Source organism: Carettochelys insculpta, chromosome 10, assembly GCF_033958435.1.
Source record: "Carettochelys insculpta isolate YL-2023 chromosome 10, ASM3395843v1, whole genome shotgun sequence".
Taxonomy (NCBI): domain Eukaryota; kingdom Metazoa; phylum Chordata; order Testudines; family Carettochelyidae; genus Carettochelys; species Carettochelys insculpta.
This window is the reverse complement of record NC_134146.1, coordinates 13,342,714-13,362,526: the sequence shown is the minus strand read 5'-3', so window position 1 is coordinate 13,362,526 and position 19,813 is coordinate 13,342,714. Positions and strand designations below refer to the sequence as shown.

Sequence of the window (19,813 nt, the reverse complement as noted above, 5' to 3'; positions counted from 1 at the left end):
GTATTTGCCCCAAAAAAGGTCTTGTGTTTTTGTTAGTGGACCGCAACCAAGCCTAAATTATTTTAGCAAGTTTGCTGCAAAGTACTGCAAATGATTTTTGTTATCTGAAAATATCTATTTTTCCTGGCTCTCACTTTAAATTCCATAAATACTTTATAAACTCAGAACAAACATTTGTGCTTTAAAACTGACCTTGGAAGGGTCTGCATCTTAAGTGTTCACTCATTTAGCAGAAATAGCTTGTTACTGGACGGATTCCCAGCTTTACAAGTCAAAAATCAAATTCACCTTCACTCTTAGTGAGCACTAAAGGGAACCACCTGGATATCAAAATTAATATCCAACCTCTACAAAAATGAAAACACAGTGAAATTAAAAATTTAAACCTTCTTTTGTATGAGCGTGCATATAGCCTTAAATCATGAAAACTACAAGTAATGACCTTAATTCTTCTACATGCAAATCTCCACCACCAAGTCAATATTGATCATACACATGCATGATTGCTATGGGATTCTTCTCCTCTCACTGTTCTCAATACGTGTGGGTTACACATGGAACAATTTCCATCTTACTGTCTCAAGGCTTATGAATACTGACAAATTTCATGATAACAAAGTTTGCCCAGAGATTCCATGTTGTCAAGACCACCAATGTGACAAGTAAAAGGTGAAAAAATCATTGTAAATTAGACCTCAAAATCCTGTTTCTGTCTTAAGTTTGTGGTTTAGCACTTGCAAGAATTATTCTATATTCATTTCCTATATAAACTTTTTATTTGTAAAACACTCAAAATAGAATGAGTTCAACTACAATTCTGTCACATAGTAACACTTTTATTTAAAAAAAATGCAAAAAAAATTAACACAGGCTCAAGTGAATACATGAAACAACATATTATTAGAACAGCTTTAAGCGGAGTCTTATACTATTCCCAGTATTTTAAACAGTTATACACACAGCTGAACCTCAAACAGGAATTTATTCATTCCTTTTTTTGTAATAACAAAAGCACCTGAAAATCTCATTCCTATTCACTGCACTGCATGATACAAAACAGTTGTATTCATTTAGCAGCATTCCCTAAATAGGAGATAACATTACAGCTTCAGCTAATATACACACTGATATACAGTTTAGACCCAATATTTGGGTTTTGCTAAAACGAGTTTTTATAAAACCTAATATTAATAAAACATAATATTGTAGAATATAGTTTTAAATTGAAAAGTTTTTTTTTAATGGAGAATGTTTAATTACCTCATTTTTTGCGAACCAAAAATTGTAGCAACAAGGTTGGTGCAGAAGAAACAGAAAGTGACTAACTTATGGCATTTTGTTGTTATTGCCCAAGATGAGCAAATAGATAAAAATAAAGCAAGATATGTGTGTGTGTGTGTGTGTGGTTTCAAACATCTAAGCCTTTTTTAACAAGATCGAGACATTTGTTTCTTAATAAATACAATTTCTAACATGGTATTAGTCCTTTGAGTGAAAGTTAATGTATAAGGCTCACTGCATAACAATCAAAAAGTGCCATCATATCATGGATAAAGGCAAACTAAGACTAGAGCCTCTAAATCAATCATCAGCCTATTTACTTCCTTACTTCCTCAACTCATCTGGCATTTTTAGCTAAAGCAAACTGTATTTTATTGTTATTATAATTGCTTAGTGTTACCTTTTAGACACAAGATGCATAGCACACTCACAGCACAAGATGTAAACTCTTTTATGGCCACTCAAGTCCTATGCTGGACACAGTCCTCTAGACAACATCTTAAATGTTTGTAAGAACAACCTGAGTGGGTTGAAACTTTTAAACTTTAAACATCATTATAATACCGTATGTTTGACTACCGCCATAGAAACTCAAAAGACAGTTAAACTGAGCAGACAAGGAGACTAGTCTGAGGTTTATGAACTAGCCAACAGAGGTCACTATAGGAGAGAGATTGCTGGATTTCTTTCCGTCTGGAGACTAAGCATCTCCCCTTATGCCTAACCTTACTACATGGAAAACAGTAGCCTTAAGGTCATTCTTCAGCTGGTTTCTTCTACAGCTAATTGTACTACTGCCAAATCTTCAGGGCATTTTTCTTCTCTGTGGGCTACTATGTTCCCTGTCAAAGCATTGTTCTTGGTTTTTAAGGGCCACCCTAAGATATCTTAAACGATTATCCTATATGAAAAGTTTATCAAATAAAAGCTATCCACCAAGTGATTTGTTACAAACACCTTCAAGACTTCATGACTTAACATAAAGTTCAAAGTTGGATCATGCTTTAATATAAAGTACAATATTTTAAAATCAATATATTCTGATCACCTTAAATCTTAGAGGATGTTTTATGCCCTCCTGCCAGTGAAAAGTAAAAAGAGATTATTCAGGGTTTTAATTTGAAGAATAACATCTGCAATTTTATGTTAAGAAGTAAACAAAAATAGTAATAAGCTCTATTGTTAGTGAGCTTTGTTACCAGTTGATAAACCACCACCATCAGGAATGCTACACTTCTGTAAACAGCTTTAGAGAGTGCTGCAGAAAAAACATTTTATGTTCATGACCTAGATCAAGTGGACTGACTACATCTGGATTTGTAAAGATACACTTGGGAATAAGAATTCTCTCATTAACTGTGAAAATGTCAATGACATGCTTGAGAGGGTGAAATTGTATGCGACTGATCACACAACTGTATGTTTTTATTTCATTATGCATGGGTCCAGGTAACAAAGTCGGTCCAAGATTAGGATTTCATTTGCAAAGGTCTGATTTGCAAGCAGCAGTGAACTATACAGATAATGTTTAACCTCCTAGCCAAAAGGCCTAGGTGGAGACATGTCCACACACGGAGCACACATTTGTATGGTGCCAAAAGGGAAGCATTTGAGAACCAAAATGACCATATTTAAAAAGGATAACCTGCAAACCTATTGATAAAACTAGGGGAATTTCAGAGTTAATGACCCTGATCCACTACAGTGTTCCTCCCACTATACCTTGGTGTAACATCACAGTGTTCAGTGGAAGTCCATCAGCAAAATAATGTAGCATTGAATCAGACTCCACATCAAGGAAAGGAAGAGCATGCACCACAGTTCTGACCAAAACATTTATCTTTTTCTTCTTCTTCAGTTCTGCAATAGTTAGCAACAACGAAGACAGCCAAACAGGGCTGACAAGGGACTTCACCAGGCCCTTGGGAGAGCTGTTTTCGGGCACCGCCTGGGCAGAAGGGGATTGGCTGAGGCCTTGCTTCTCCCAGTCAGCCCTTCAGCACTGCTGGGGCTACAGGGCGTGCCCTGGTGTCAGTTCAAATGGCCCATTACTCTAGCCACTGCCACGGTAGCATGTGTGGCATCCAGGAGCCCCCAACCCAGGACAGCTGCCTTTCTACACACACGCACGCACGCACGCACACACACACACACACACACATGCACACAACCTCGTTATTCACTTTGGTAGGGACAAGAAACTCAGCAGTAAAATAGAGTCCAACTCTAAAATAAGGCCTCTTCCCTTTACTTCCCATCCTTACAAAGACAAATAGTCACCCCCTGCAAACACTACTTTACAGTTTTGTAATTTAAAAATATATTGATGCAGCTAAGCTGTCTCTACCTGACACTAGAGTGTCTCTGTTCCATGACTGCCAGAGAACCTGGAGGTCATCCCTGATCACCTAACTTGTCTGATTGAGTTCTGTCAAACCTTCAGCCAATGCAATTTTGATTTGATACTGTGTGCTTCTTGGAAAGAGGTTTTTTTTCCAGCTCTCAAACTTGAAGGTGTGTCATTATAGTGGATTTTTAAATAATATTGTAAAGGAAAATATTAATGAAGATGGGAGCAGGGAGACAATTACTCTGACAGTTCAAGCCTCTACATAGATTCAAAGACAATGCAACAACATTAGCACAGTGCATCCTATGGAGGGGAAGAAATCTTACCAGGTTGTAACCAGAGAGCAGCTGCATACCCAGTTATTGCAGAAGTTAATTCTGAAGAACATGCTTGTGCCTGAGGCACACACATTTCTTCCAGAAGCTTTCAGGCATACGTATGCATTAGGACTATGGTCAAGGAGGCTACATCTACACAGAAGCCCTATTTTGAAATAAGCTGTTCGGGAACAGCTATTCCAAAAGAGGGCTTCTACACACAAACATGTGTTTTAAAATAGCACTTGGCAATTTCAAAATACATACCGTGCACAGATAACGCTTATTTTTAAACAGCGCCTATTTCAAAATAGTTGCTGTTAAGATAGGGAATAGTGTTTATTTCAAATAACTATCCCAAGTCTCATAGCATCTATTTTTGTTTTGTAATTATAAAGGTAACTGAAGATGATGTAAGTTTATGCCAAAAGACAGAAAAGCAAGAAAGACATACCAGTAGCTAGTAGCCATGCATACACTTTATATATACACATGCATATTCATACGTAAATGCACAGCTGCACACAAACTTTTTAAAGAATAAATGCTTAGCAGTTTCAAGTGTTTTGAAAATGGATACACTAGCTTTCTCCTAGTTCAGTCTTGTAAACAGGTCTGGCCCCAATACAGGAAAGTACTCAAGCACATTTACTTTAAGAGCCGTTTCAAGGATACATAGGTGCAGCAGAATGTCCATTTTCTGACTAAAACCATAAAGTCCTGTGGCACCTTATAGACTAACAGATTTTCTGGAGCATAACCTTTCATGGGCAGAGACCCACTTTGTACATTCTCTGATTAGGGATGCTTTTCCTGGTCTGCATTATCTAAGAACTTTGGAAGAAAACATCCCAGAAAAACTAGAAAATCTCCAAGTAGACTGCAGCAATAAAGTTACTAGCATGGAATAAGTATCAGCGAGGTAGCTGTGTTAGTTTGTATCTTCGAGAACAACAAGAAGTCCTGGGGCACCTTATAAACTAACAGATATTTTGGAGCATAAGCTTTCGTGGGCAAAGACCCACTTCATCAGATGGAAGAGAGGACCTCAAAAGCAGAAGACAGAAGGATAAATTTCACAAGTGAAAAATTCCATACCTAACAACTTTTTTAAAAAGCTATAAACATAATTCAACTTGACTTTGGAAAAATCTTTTGATAAACCCACATAAATAAAATAAATCTGTTAAGGTAATTGTAAGAAATGAGGAAATCTATTTAGGTAGATACAGGCCTGATTTGTGAATGGCAACAGTTGACTGACACGAGGATCAATACCAGGAAAGATTTGACTCATTTACTTACATTAGTAAAAGAGTTAGAAATACTCAGCACTCAGATCATGACATACAACTAAATCAATAAAAAAAGGAGGGTGATGAAACTGAAAATAGACGTGTGTGGTATAGCAATCCTAGGTAGGTTTCTTCTGCAAATAACTATAGAAAAAAGGTAGGAGCAAATGAACAAATAAATGAAATTAGAACTTAGTATTAATATTTGTATAGTGCAAAACATTGGCTAGGAGGAACACACAGGGATAGTGGTGGATAATATTTGACAAACTGAAGTACAGCGCTCTGCAATCTTTACTTGAAGCACACTTTCTATTTGCAACTTTCAAAAACAATCTGGGTGCTTATACAAAATGCAAATTAAAAAATTAAATATAAGATGACACAAAGTCAAAATCCCCATTCATCTTCCTCTCGTTACAGTCATGAATGAGCCAATAGACTGTCTAAAATACTATGAAAATCAGATGATTTTAACTCTGTTTAGAAAACGTTTTGGATTAAGGGAATTTGAGTCCATTCCATTAACGTTTGGAAATGCCTTGCCCACAGTCCCACAAGATGGTCAAATAAACCAAGCAAACTTATGGGATATTAAAGCAAACATTTAGCATACACTAGTCAGGAAATTTCCCTATCGTTATACACTTAACCAGTGAAACTGAATTCAGAATTGGGCTTGGATATCGTTTGTTGTTTTTTGACTATTATGGAACTGGGGACAAAGTAAGTTGTAGGCAACCAAAACAGTGAATTAAATGTTTTCGTTATTCAAACTACTATGGAATCTAGGCTCTTAATCTTTGAAAATATAAGGAAATTAAGATTACGGCTCCATAGAGAAAGCAGAGTTCTGGATAGACTAGAAAGCACATTAGTTGCAAAGCTACTTGAGATAGTAACAAATATACATATTAGTTAGGCATGAACGTAAAAATGAAACTGGCAAGGTAGTAGCACAAAAACCTCAATATTGTTTTTTTCATGATCACTTCTTACATTGCACAAATATATTTCATGACAGGGACTCCAAATGAAATAAGACAAATAAGTTGAATGAATGAATAAAAGAATAAATAAAATTAAATATTTTTAAAACAATGTCAGCAACTAGGACTTGTGATCAACACTATCAAAACAAATAGGTCTGCCTGTGTAAAGGAGAAAGATTTCATATCCAGTCTTGGAGAGGACTGTCATAAATGCCAAGGGAAAAATATCACAATCTCCCATGTAAAACAAAATTAAACATAAGCATTAAGTAATTAAACTAAATCATCAGGCAGCAAGGAGTTAATAATAAATGGGACTAGCACATGTGACTGATATTCTTACTTTGTTTCGAAGAGGAATTAGGTAAATGAAGAAAATATAAATCTGGGTGAAAATGCCAATGGGGGTGGGGAAATCAGAAACAACTTTAAGGGGCAGTACTGGCACTTTTATATCTTTTATTCTTAAAACAACTGCACAAGTAAATCGTGAAAGACGTGTTTTATCAATAGGACGACCAACAGGAGGGAGGTAAAGGGTGCAACTGCATAGGGCTTCTTTGAAATTCTGTGGGAGCATCACCTCGCCAATGTGTGCGGCTTCTGAAGCTGTGGTCAGTGGAAAGAGCTAACAGCCCTTAGCCTCCCCCCCGCCCTTACACCTGATGCTCTATCACAGCCAGGGTGAGAAATGTGGGGGGCAGGCCACTTTGGGGGAGGGGAGCTTGAAATCTCCTATTGGGGGCACAGCATGATCGGCTGCTAGGTCTCAGGCTCATCCCTCTCGTTAAAAATGTTGAAATGTTACTGATTTTGTGTGTCTGTATTCACATTTAAATACTGATTAATAAAGCTTTTACATTCTACATACTTATTTGTTACACATGCCAAAAGTTTTTTGTTTTTTTTTTCCATATGAACATAACCAAAATTTCCATCCATTTGGATATGCATTGCACAGGTCGCAGGGACACTGCTAATTGCCAGGATGAAAAATGGGGCTGTGGAGCTGGGGCCCTTACATCTCGACTCTGGGCCCGTGATGGCTGTCAGCCCTGCTGTTTATCAATGAATGCAACTGCACAATGGATTGTATTATCACTCTTCGGCAAATGTACACAAGTGGCTTTTCCTGGCAAAACTGGGCTTTTGTCAGAAAAAACCTGCAGAGCATCTACACACAAAAACTGCTTTGTCAACAGTTTGTCGACAAAACCCAGCACATCTGCTGGCAGCGTTATACCTCTCCCCAGTCAGGTATAACACCTCTCTTGACAGCGTTCTGTCAAAAAAACAGCTGTGTAGATGCTCTGGAGCACTTTTGTCAATGGACAGGGCTTCAGATTCACTGGGGAGCCCTGTTTGCAGAGCTTCTGGTCAGCCATTCTGTCAAGAGAGGGCCGGGTATTCTGGGGGCTCTCTGGCAACAGAGTGGATTGCTCTGTCGATCTGCTTTTGTGTGTAGACTCAATTTGTCAACAGAGCTCCTCCCGGGTAATCTCTTCCAATGGTGACATTGGTTGACTGAGGCTTCCAGTGCAGACGTGGCCTTAATGTATGACTGGAAGAATTAACTTCATACACCTGAGAAAAGATATCTAATTTTCCATAGGACTTAACACCATACAAAATGAGTGATACTCAAACACACCACACACAACTAGCTGTAAATCACGTAAGGTATATTTTTCCAGTTTTAAGAGGTCATTAACAAATATTTAAAAATATAAGCTGTCCGTTTAGAACCAAATGTTCGCGTGATCAAAAAATTGGTACTTCCATCACAGGCAATTAGCCCTAAAGGCATTTTTGCAAAACAAATTTTCTGAGTTTCATTACAGCAAGTATCTCCCAAAGAGAGGCAGCCTCAAAGAAAACAGGTAAAGAACCAAGCCAATTTCCTAATTCTGCAAAGAGATACATCTTAGCATTCGAGTCCATCCACACAAATGACTTTGCAAGTACAGGTTCCCCATCTGTAGCCCAGGGCCCATATGCTGGCAGTCTATGGAGGTCTGATTGGTCTGGTGGCACTGGCTGCCTCTAATGTGAGGTAGCAACTGAAAATAAGAGCTGAACTGGACTACGGTTGCTGCATGATTACAAATGGGACAAGATGTAATATGTGCAATTGTGGATGAGAATGGCGCTAGTCCACAAGACAATCTCTCCATTAAAACGGGGTTCACACAATGAAGATATCTGAAAATCCTCATTTTGCAAGAGCAGAGCTTAAAGTAGCACAACACCACAATCCAGGATGTGGGGGATGTTTACCTGTGAGTTAAGTACTGTCACATGAGGGATCAAGGCCAGAGAGTTAATGTTTAAGGGAACATGGACACGTTACAACAGTATAATGCTTGACTGAGGCTTAAAATGTTGGAAAACCATTCAGTCTCATATACAATCTATACATTTTTAATGAGCACATCTTTTCATGATCTCTATATGGTCATTATCTCCATTATTTTTCCATTTTTGCCCATTCTTCATTTTTAAAATGCAACAACCACTTCAGTTCTTAAGCACTTCCAAGAGCTTATCTGTTACTTTTCTGCTCAAGTAGCTCATAACATGGTAGACAAAGTGTACAGGGAAACAAGAGTTACATGGGAAAATATCCTCAATATTGCAAACATCTATCCTGAAGCAATCTTATCAGAAATCTCCATTAAATTTCCTCTCCTGGTGCTCACTGTTATGAAGTACTAGCATTATTACGGGGTATGCAAGTATCTTTGAGTACTACTTAAACAATTTTTCCACAGCTGGCTTTTAACTACCTGCCATTAAAAGAGCTTAGTTATAAGGATTTGTTTATGCAAATGGAATGACAATTAATATTGACAAATCAGGTTTCCTTATATATCCTCCATGGGTTCACTTTTAAAAATAAGCATTGGCAGCATAAGCCTACTCCAGTACACCATGTATAATCTATCCTTCCAACAGAACAAATCAGAAATTCATTCCGAAACACATTTAATTTCACAAGGTCTGTGGGACCCATATCCAAATCTGATAAACCAACAATAGAACCTTTGATGGTATTAATATCACATACTATCATTATCATTGTGCTGCACACAAACTGTTTCCAGCTGTTCTCTACTAGTTTACCATGCATTCAGTAAACAGAAGTTACATTGCTGGTGTATTTTCCTACCTGCAAAGGGAACAGGAGCATCCTTATCCAAAGCAACAAGAGGGGGATCCAAAATGACAGTATCATTGTTTTCAGTAATGACTCCGTGGTAGGAAGTTTCTATCCATGGCTTGTGTTTGTTCACTAAAAAACAAACAAAAAATATTCAAATATATAATATAAAAATAGATATAGACATAAAATATAATATAAAAATACACCAAATATTCATAAACCTGAATTACCCACGAGGAGAAATAAAAAACAAATCAACAGAGCCAGACAAATACCCAGAGACCACCTACTCCAAGATAGGCCCAAAAAAGCCAAGAACAGAACACAACTGGTCATTACCTACAGACCACAACTCAAACCACTGCAATGCATTATTAAAGACCTACAACCTATCCTTAATCAGGATGCCACACTCCAAAAGGCCCTAAGTGACAGGCCTGTTCTCTCCTTCAGACAACCTCCCAGCCTTATGAGGATTCTCACCAACAGCCACAGTCTATACTGCAGGGACACCAGTTCTGGGACTTTTCCTTGCAACAAAGCCGGCTGCCAGCTCTGTGCACATATCTATTCTGGGGATATCATCACTGGACCTAACCAGGTTAGTCACAGAATCACAGGCACATTCTCATGTTCCTCAACTAACATCATATATGCCATCATGTGCCAACAATGTCCAGATGCCTTCTATATTGGACAGGCTTCAAACTCTCTTAGACAAAGAGTTAATGGGCACAAAACAGACATAAAAACACTCCTGATCCACAAACTGGTCAGCCTACATTTTAATGGAGTGGGCCATTCTGTTAATGACTTAAGAGTTTGCATCTTCCTGAAGAGGAATTTTCACACTACTTTGGAAAGAGAGGCTGCTGAACTCTCTTTTATATTCAAATTCAGCACATTAACACGTGGTTTGAACTGGGATGCGAATTTTCTGGGTCATTAGAGGGGCTCTTTTGTATACTTGGCTTCATCTAATTCTTGAATACCCCCCTCCGCCTTCTGCCCCTCTACTCTCTGATTTGTTCACCTTGATATTTTTTTTCTGATTTCTCAACCTTGATTACTATTTTTGGTTCTCTGTGCCTTAAATATTGAGTCTGTTCTGGTATGGCTATGGTCTGAAGAAGTGGGTCTGTCCCACGAAAGCTCACCCAATAAATTATTTTGTTTGTCTTTAAAGTGCTACTTTATGCTTTTTTGTTTTAAACAATAAATACTGTATTTAATTCACGTGATAGACATCTTACCCTCCATGTTCTCATTTCATATATTTTTAAAGGAAATGGTACTACAGTGTGTCACTTGTTATAACAGAAATACTGTTAATACATGACCATTTTATATCATGCAATCCATGGGATGTAGATATATCCAGTTTACTTCTGAGGAAACAACCAGCTAGACACATTGTGGTCCAGGTGTTTACTTGTGCACAGCTCCAGTGTGGGAATGGAGAAAAATAGACCAGATTTTCAAAAAAACACAGTGGTTGTAGAATCCTGTTGAAACTTTCACTCTTCCTGAGACAGAAGAAACTTCTGGATGCAAAGCAGGTCTAGCTAAAGATTTTCTGCTGGAACAGTTTTTCCAGCTGAAAAATGCTGCTTTGATAGAAGCTGAATGTTCCAGAGGAATATGCCAATTCTGTTAAACCTTTCAATGGAATCCAGGCTGTCAGGACCACACAACTAGCCCAGGTGCCTAGATTTTTTTTTTTAATTCCTTTTGTGGACAATCTTAAAGATTTTTGAGGTGTCACCCAAACTTGGACCAAAATACCAGTTTGGATTTTTTTTCCATTATCAGGGTTTTTTTCCCCCCAAGCCAACCCTAGCATTTTTGAAAATCTGGTCCTCATTTTGATGGCTACAAGGATGCAGAGATCTTTGTGAACATCTGGGCATCAACGGTTATTAATCATTTCAAATTCTGATTCAACCAGAAGCTTATGACTATGGCTGGAATATAACATAAACCTCCTGATCTGAACATGCATCCCTTATACCATATACTTTCCTTTCACAGGAAAGACAATGTCATCCCCTGTTGATTTCTAATTTCAAAAAGAAATGTTACAAATAACTTTTGTCTACAAACAGTATTTAGCCTCCCAAACCAAAATCTGAAGGTTCTCTTTTGAAAGTTTCTACAGAAGTACCGTTGTGCTCAGCTAAATGAATAACTATTAGAAGATATTTCCCAAGCAATAAGAAGTAATATATTTCCTCTTTGTATTTTCCAGATGCAAGTTACTTTTTGCACATTATTTATTAGAGTACCAGATATTGGTGAGAATGTCTGGTGGGCTAACAGAAAAGCCTTCAACCAAAATCTAGGCTTGACTTTTAAAGCAAACACAAATAGGACCAAAGGGTATCATTTACAAGAAATCTACTATTAAAACCAAAATCCCAAATTTTATAAGTACCACAGGACCTAAATGCCTTGTCCCACTGTAAATCACACAGGAGGGAACAAATCTCTGGGGAGGTTGCCCTAATGGATTTCCTTCAAATCAAGAGAGAGGGTTTTAGCCATCTATATCCAATATTACACGGAACATGTACTGGCCCATAAAACTTATAGGGTACACAGAGGCACCCATGCCTCCATATCAGCCTTAGGTCTCTGACCGGCATGAAGAACGACTTCTAGGGCTTTTTCACACAACCTTAAAAGACTATCACGTACGTAAAGAGGGAGGGGGACTACGGGAAACATCACAGTATCCCGTCATATCACGATCAACACATCCTCTTGACCTGAGTAGTTGTCACCCACAGCTTGTCATAGCCCTACACCTGGGCTCACATTCTTACAGATAACTTCACAGGGATGCTGGAAACTGTGCCAAGGAGGAGCTGACCCCCAACCCCATGCTTCAAGCTCTAAGGATGATCTAAGCTTAAGAATAAGCTGTCAACTGTCAATTTCTTGAAAACATTATGAGTTGCTAAAGATCGTTCTCATTGACCCATTCACTAGTAAGACTTCACAGTTACGTTCTCATTTTTCACTGACTTTGATGTATTAATTGAAAAAAATCAGTTTGAAAAATAATGTGCTTTGCTGCTTTCAAGTCAGTAACATCACACAAAAGAGAATGAGTTAGTTAATCAATGTATCGTCAATGTTTTAAAAATATTTGCACGAGAAGTACAGTAAACCAGACCTCCTGCACATCACCACCATACATCTTTCTACCAAAACTGTGAAAACAACAGTTTCTGGTCAAAAAAGTTAAATCAATTCAAGATAAAACATTTTGACTAAATTCTATTTGCAGAATTGAGACAATTTTAAAACAAAGACGTTTTGAATCAAAGAATCAACACTTTTGTTTTGAACATGCTAAAATAATGGTTTGAGGGTTTTTTACTTAAATGTTTTGATTAAACTAATTTGCATCCACAGAAGCTCTGTCTACACTTGCTTTCGTCTTTTAAAAGAGGCATGCAAATGAGGTGCAGATTTCCATATCTGTCACTTCATTTGCATAATCTTATTTCAGTAGACCTTCTTCCAAAAGAAGAAAAGCAGTGTAGACGAGGCTCTTTCAAAAGTAAACCCCATTTCCAAAAGAACCCTTCTTACCTTTTTTATGGGAAGTAGGGTCCTTTCCCAGATGAGATTTACTTTCAAAAGAGCCGCATCTACGCTGCTTTTTTGTTTTTGAAAGAAGCTCTTTTGAAAGAAGAATATGCTACTGAGGTGCCAGATATGTAAATCTGCACCTCATTTGCATTTTGTTTTCCCTCATTTGCATGCTCGTTTCAAAAGAGGAATGCAAGTGTAGATGGAGCCCTAATGTTTAGTGTCACTGAATCTGTATTTTGCATAAAAAAAATTCTCACCCATTTTTTCCCCCGTCTCTACTTTCCATCTTTGTCAGGTACAAGACTGCAAATAGCCTTGCAGGTACAAAGACGATAATCATTCACAGCACAACAATTTGTAGAGTCATATGTTTTCCTTTACAATGTTTGATCACACAGTTTGAACCCAGCAGTCTATTTGATTTTTTACTTTTATCTCTTTCTACTTCAATATCTGCCACCCAGACCCAATTCATGCAGAATTATGTGGATAGCCTGACATCTGGGAATTGGATTGTTTAGTTGACTTGTACACTGAAGTATCAGCTATTCCTATCTCAACACAGTAGTCAAAGTATCCTCTCTTTCTTTTTGTTTTGACTCACCTAAGGATTTTTCAAAACGTCAATGAAATTGATTACCAAAACCCAGCAAGAAGGGATGGAGATGAATGACTTTATAAAAACAGGGAACTATGCTCTCTTCTTCTTCTGCTTCTTAAGGACAGTGAAAATATTGGACAGATTGCAAAAATGGGATGAAGGCAATAAGCCTGTTGCATTGAGAGCAGTGAGAGCTTTATTTTCTGTGTGCAGCCTATATTGCTCATGTGACTTTAGAAAAGCTTCTGTATGTAGTTAAACTGTTTGGTTACTCAAGTACGTGTTTGCTATCTTGTTTGTTCAAACGTCAGGGCAAGACTCCATTTCGAAGGGGGTTTCTTCTTCCGTGTCCTGGAAAAAAAGGTGGAAAAAACAAAAGAAGAGTGGGAAATTTTTGCTAAGCAACTTGCTTACATAGAGAGTGCTCACTGAGCTCTGGGCTCTCTCTCTCTTGCCTGGTCAGTGGGAGGGTGCAGTGAGTGCTGCTTCCCTATGACAGGGTTTCTCAGAAGGCTGGTCACTACCTTCAGGTGGCAGTTTACTGATTTGACCAGGTAACACCGGAAGATTTATCATCAAAGGAAAGCATACCTGCAGCCACAAATCATTCTATGAGATAGGGTTCACATCCGCCCACAAAGCAAAGGGGTTAGGATCCTGCCTGACTTCCTGGTGCCATCCAGTTATTCTTGATCATCAACGTCAAGACAACAGGCAATGAGATCAGGTAGATATAGAACACTAATTCTCTTCCCCTGCTGTGTGTGTGTGTGTCTGTTGTTGTTGTTGTTGTTGTGAGTTCAGCAGTTGCCAGACCTAGTTATTCTATCCTTTCTCACCTTATTGTTAAGAAAGTGTAGTTTGATTATACCTGAGTGTAGTGTCCTCATTTCAATACCCTCAATAGATGAGTGAAAGGGGAAACATGGGAAAAGGCTGGGTGGATCTTTTATGGGCACTATTGTTATGATAGATAGATAGATAGATATAGATAGATAGATATTGGAATTATTCTGTATTTTAACTGAATTTGTGAAACGCTTGGTCACATACATCATAGATGATGATGATGGTCCAAAGGTCTTGACTGGCATTAGGGGGCCCTCACTGTAGGCACTATACAAACAGAGGGAGATGCTTCTTGAGTGACATCAGATAAAACTTATGTACTGAAAACATATAGTCTCATATCTTACGTAAGAGAAGCACCCAGTCTGGATGGTTTTGTTGTTAAAGTGTTGTCTGATGTCCTACATATCTTCTCTTCAGCTTTTCTAACCATAAGTTTTGCACATATTCTTGATGGGAGCATTTAACAGATTGCCCCAGGATCAGTTGCATTACTCAGGTGATTGGTAATCTACAGCTTTCACTTTTTCCCACTCTGACAGTACTGACAATGGTCAATGGGTGACTGTGGTCTTATCACCAACCTCTTCCCCCGCAAAAGTGAAAAATCTGCACTCAGATACCAACTTGTACTTGCAATATTGTGTGTTGTGTATTCTAGAATTAGAATTGCCACAAACGGTAGAAAAAGGCTTGCATATTGTTAGTTGCAGGGACTTGCTCAGGAAGTATGGGTCTTCTACTAGTGAGAATAATTTTAATAGGGTCTTCTACTAGTTAGAATAATATTAGCTCCAAATAATGTACACATTCCAGACATCTTTGAGAGTTTCCCATTCATCTACATCATTAGGGAAATAGGTGTTTTGAGGTTTTGACTGCTTTTTTTTTTTCGTTTGTTTTGCAACAACGCACTGATTTTCATTTCAAGCCTTCAGAAATGCATTGTTGAATTATATCATTTTCTTTTCTTCCAGTTGCCCTCATCTTCCAAGCACACATTTCCCATCTTCATTTCATGCTACATTTTCTTTTACTTTACATTTTAGACAAAAAAATCTCTAAAATAAGTCATTCACCTATCCCTCTCAGTGATTACAGCATGTGTTCTTATTCGTGACTCATTACACATACTTTAAGCAACATTCTCTATCACTCTCTAGTTTCCCTGTGTCATATTTTCTAGGCTGGATCCTTCTGACTAATATTTGATAAATAATGTGAATTTAGACTACTAAGAAAAGAAGATTTTTTTCCCATTTTTTTCTCATCCCATTTGCAAATTTACTACAATATCCAGAATTCTGCAACAGCAAACAGAACAGAGCATTCAGAATCTAATAGTGCAAGATTTTTTTTCTAATTAAATGAAATTCTCTTAAAAAGTCTTACCATCTGAGGCTATGTCTACACTAGAGGGCTTTGTCGGCAAAACAGCCATTTTGCTGACATAACCCGTGGAGTGTCCAGATTCCCAAGGTGTTCTGTCAACAGTAAATTGACAGAAGGCAGCACTTTTGTCGACAGTCTCACCCCACTACCCACAAGGCATAACACATCCATCAACAGATATCTGTCCGACAGAAAGCTGGCTGGACGTTCCAGGACACTGGGCAGCCCTGTCTGCTGGGCTTCCATTTGGCCATGGCATTTTGTCAAGAGAGCAGCCAGGCAGCGTGGCCACCCTCTGTTAATAGAGCAGATATCTGCCAACAAAATCTTCTATCCACAAATCAATGTAATCTACATATAGCCTGAAACAGCAGACGAATCCAACATGGTGCAGGAATAATAAATAATGTAAGTTAATGTTACTATTTAATTTTCCAAGAAAAACACATATGCCTGAAAAAGCTTGCTCACATTACAAGAAAAAGTAATCAATCCAATGAATAAAAAATTAGTGTGATATGCTGTATTAGCCAACATTTAATTTTAAGAGGTTATTTTTATGTTATGAGGTTGAGAACCTTTATTTATAAAATAGCTTGAACCAAGTTTTTTGAGTTCATCCAAGTCGAAACTGTAATGTGCCTTAGTGCTCCTGACATGTTTACTGATAAAGATAATCACAGCACCATTGAAATAAAATGAAAAACAAGTAGAAAGCACTTTCAAAAACATAGCTACCATGTCTTATCAGTCTTTGAGTTTACTTGACAGTGTGCTTTCAAGCCAGCATCTGCCAATTTCATATTGAATGTATATTACAATATTGTATTTATAGTAGATTTTTACTATATCCATTCTGACAAACAGTTAAGTCACATTTTCCTCCAAATTTTTTATATGTTTCTATAGCCTTGTATTATCTCATTAACCTGTTAATCAGGGATACTATAAACTAAACAGAAATATGAATGAGTGAGTGCTCAAGCAGATAATATTTTGCTGGTAAGGGGCCTTTAAGTATGCCAAGATGAGAATCTTACTGAGGAGAGTTTGACACGCAGTTTTGAGATGATGCGCCTGCAACAGGAATTCTTCTGAAAGATACATAGAAGCTGCTTCCTCTAAAATGAAGTTAAATTACCAGTAAGATTTAGAAAAAGTCTTTTTAAGTGTTCCTTCCACAACCTACCCTAAACATACATTTGGAGATGACTGACTACTGTCAATGGCACTATTGTAAGAGGATGGCAGCGAATTATTCAGATAACTATAATAAGGAGACAAAACTACAGCACTGCACTGTTCCAGGTTATAACTGGGGAACAGCCATTTCCTTGCAGGACTCAATCCAGGACTCCAGATGTCTGAGGGGAAGCCAATTCTCTATTATAGAAGAGCACAAATCGTGTATTGGTACTGTGGTGATATCCCTACAGGTTGAACCTCTCTAATCCAGCACTCTCTCATCCAGCAACATCCATAGTCCAGCATGATTTTAGTTAGGCAGATATGCACTTAGTTGGTGTGGCCAAGGGTCCAATGGTTTGTTTAGAGCCATCTATCCTGGCTTACAGTTCTGTGCTGTTGTTTAGTTCTATTTTACCCCTAAAAGTCTTGTAAGACCCCAGTATGCAGTGGAAGTGTTGACAATGCTTTTAAACAAAATTGACCTCCTGGGGTTTGGTAAATTCTCTTGTTCAGCGCTCATAAAGGTGCTGGTCTAGAGAGGTTCATCCTATACTATCATAGGCATACTAGATGGATTTGTAAACTTTAATACAACGCAGTATGAGCTACAAATAGACAGAAAAAACGGGATAGAACAAAAGGGTGGAAGAGTACTGCCGTTATTAAAACATTCATTTACAGCTCTAGATATTGCAATTCACTATTTAAATTGGAGATACTCTAAGCACAAGGCATTTAGGACCCAGATTATCTTTAGATTTTGAGCGTGTTTGAGATGAAGCAGGTTTAACTGCACTAACACATCTTGAGCTAGCCCCAGAAAAAAGTGGCAAATTCTTTGGAATAAGTGGATGTTCCTACCAAGAGCAGTTATGCGAGTTCTACCATCCTGGCACACATACAAAACACATGGTAAAAGCAAGTACCTTCAGTGTCTTCATTTCTAGTCTAGTTCTGAAGTTGTATAGGACCCAGATGTTTTAGCATAAACTCTCAGATCTGAGATTTTGGTTGTGACCCATGTCCGATTATAAATGCATTGTGTTGATGCAACACTGTCTGGCTATACCAAAAGATGGACAGGAAACATTACATTGTGTTTTAGACCACAACTTATTAGATGCCTGGGGCTGCCCAGAAGATAAAAGTGTACGAAACTGGTAATCCCATATTCGTGCGATACCTTTTGGGGGTCTTCCACCACCTACCTCCTTTTTCCTTCCAGGTCTCCCAGCCAGCCCACTGCTGAAACATAACCATCCACTTCTTTGTAGTAAGGTTAAAGTGGGCAATAAGAAAGGAGATGGTGCCTAATGTAGGAATCGTAGGAGTCCCTGACACACCTCCCTGTCCTGCTCAATTCCTTTTATCACCAACTCCTTTTTTAGTTCTTTACCAAGTCATTAATCTGTTCACTGTACACTGTTCCTATGGACTACCTGCAGTGGACATCTGCCCCACTTATATAATTAATTGTGAACATTTCCCTTCATGTTATGCAGGAACAAAGGGCTCCTTGAATCTGCTGTAAAGAAGGTGTAAAAACCCCAATTCCACTTAGGTCAATCTGCTGTGGAGAAAAAAATTCCTTCTCCACCTCCTAAAAAGAGGTGGCTACAGCAATGTTGGGAATAGAGGAGAGGGAGGATGGGTGCTGGCTCAGCCTGCTCCATGTGAATGGGGAGTTTTTCATGCACAGGGAGGACCCTTTTAAACCCTCCTGCCCGTCTGGAGTCTATGAGATGAGTCGCTTTTGCCCCTTTTGTCCTTTTGAAGCACTTTAACTCTTTTTCTCTCCTCCACAGCCATGAAGCACTAATTCTTTCATCTGCCCACCCAGCCAAATTCCATTCGCCCCCCACCCTCCTACCTGTTTATAGGTGTGGTGCGGTCATTAGGACTCCACAGTTTAAACCACCAATTCAAACTAAAAAAAGGTCCAAAGGCAGTTTTAATGTAGCTGCACTGTGTACCTTTTATACTTTGTTATATAGTTTATGACCTACGGTAATATACTGACATAGACCTTTAAACAGAGAAACACTGGAAATTAAGAATAGATACTTGCAATTTGCCTGAGCTTTCCTGTTGTTAAAATCTTATTTCAGAACTTTCAGCACACTTGTGATTTTAACATTGATACTGTGTGTTTTTAATTAATGAGGGAAAAAGGAGAAAATGCCTATGTTTAGTAATATTCAGATTTCAATGTTCTCAATTACTATTTAAAATTAACACACCACTGAAGGAGACAGGGAGAAAAAAATTATTTTTAGCCTCCCCAGTGTTCAAAAGTCACTGAGGAAATTTTGTTCAAACTTTAAAAAAAAAAAATCAGAGCATGAAGAATTTCAGGAAAAAAGTGTGCCCAGCTGTTAATATACCAGCAAGTAAAGACAACTATTACTCAAGCTTAAATATACTAGATTCTACTGTGACAGAGAGATAGCCTTGTTAGTCTACTGTGAATTTATTATAATAAATGTTAAAAGTCAAAAAATAAGGTATTTTCTATCTTTTCTTTATAGACATTCTCTGTGAAAACATTTCTTGTGAAATTGAACTCATAGCTGTGAAGATTAGGTTTTCATATTAAAGAAATAATTGCACCAGCAGTGAAATCCACACTAGAATTTCTGAATTCATACCTCTATTCAGTTATAAGCCACAGAAGAATTACAGCTACGATGTTTGTGTTGCCTTCTCTTCTATTGCTTTATTAGTCAGCAACACACAAATGCAATGGAAATAATGTGCAGGATAAGATCTTGAATCTTCTCAT

General features: G+C 38.0%; 1 protein-coding gene across 1 annotated transcript in view; it reads right to left on the bottom strand.

Annotated features, from left to right (window-relative positions):
* The window catches only part of CLSTN2 (calsyntenin 2), a 734,144-nt gene that overhangs the window by 388,010 nt on the left and 326,321 nt on the right, over window positions 1-19,813 (bottom strand). Inside the window, exon 2 of the mRNA XM_075003853.1 lies at window positions 9,405-9,527. Within this exon, the coding sequence (XP_074859954.1) occupies window positions 9,405-9,527 (123 nt within the window). The remainder of the gene's footprint in view (window positions 1-9,404; window positions 9,528-19,813) is intronic.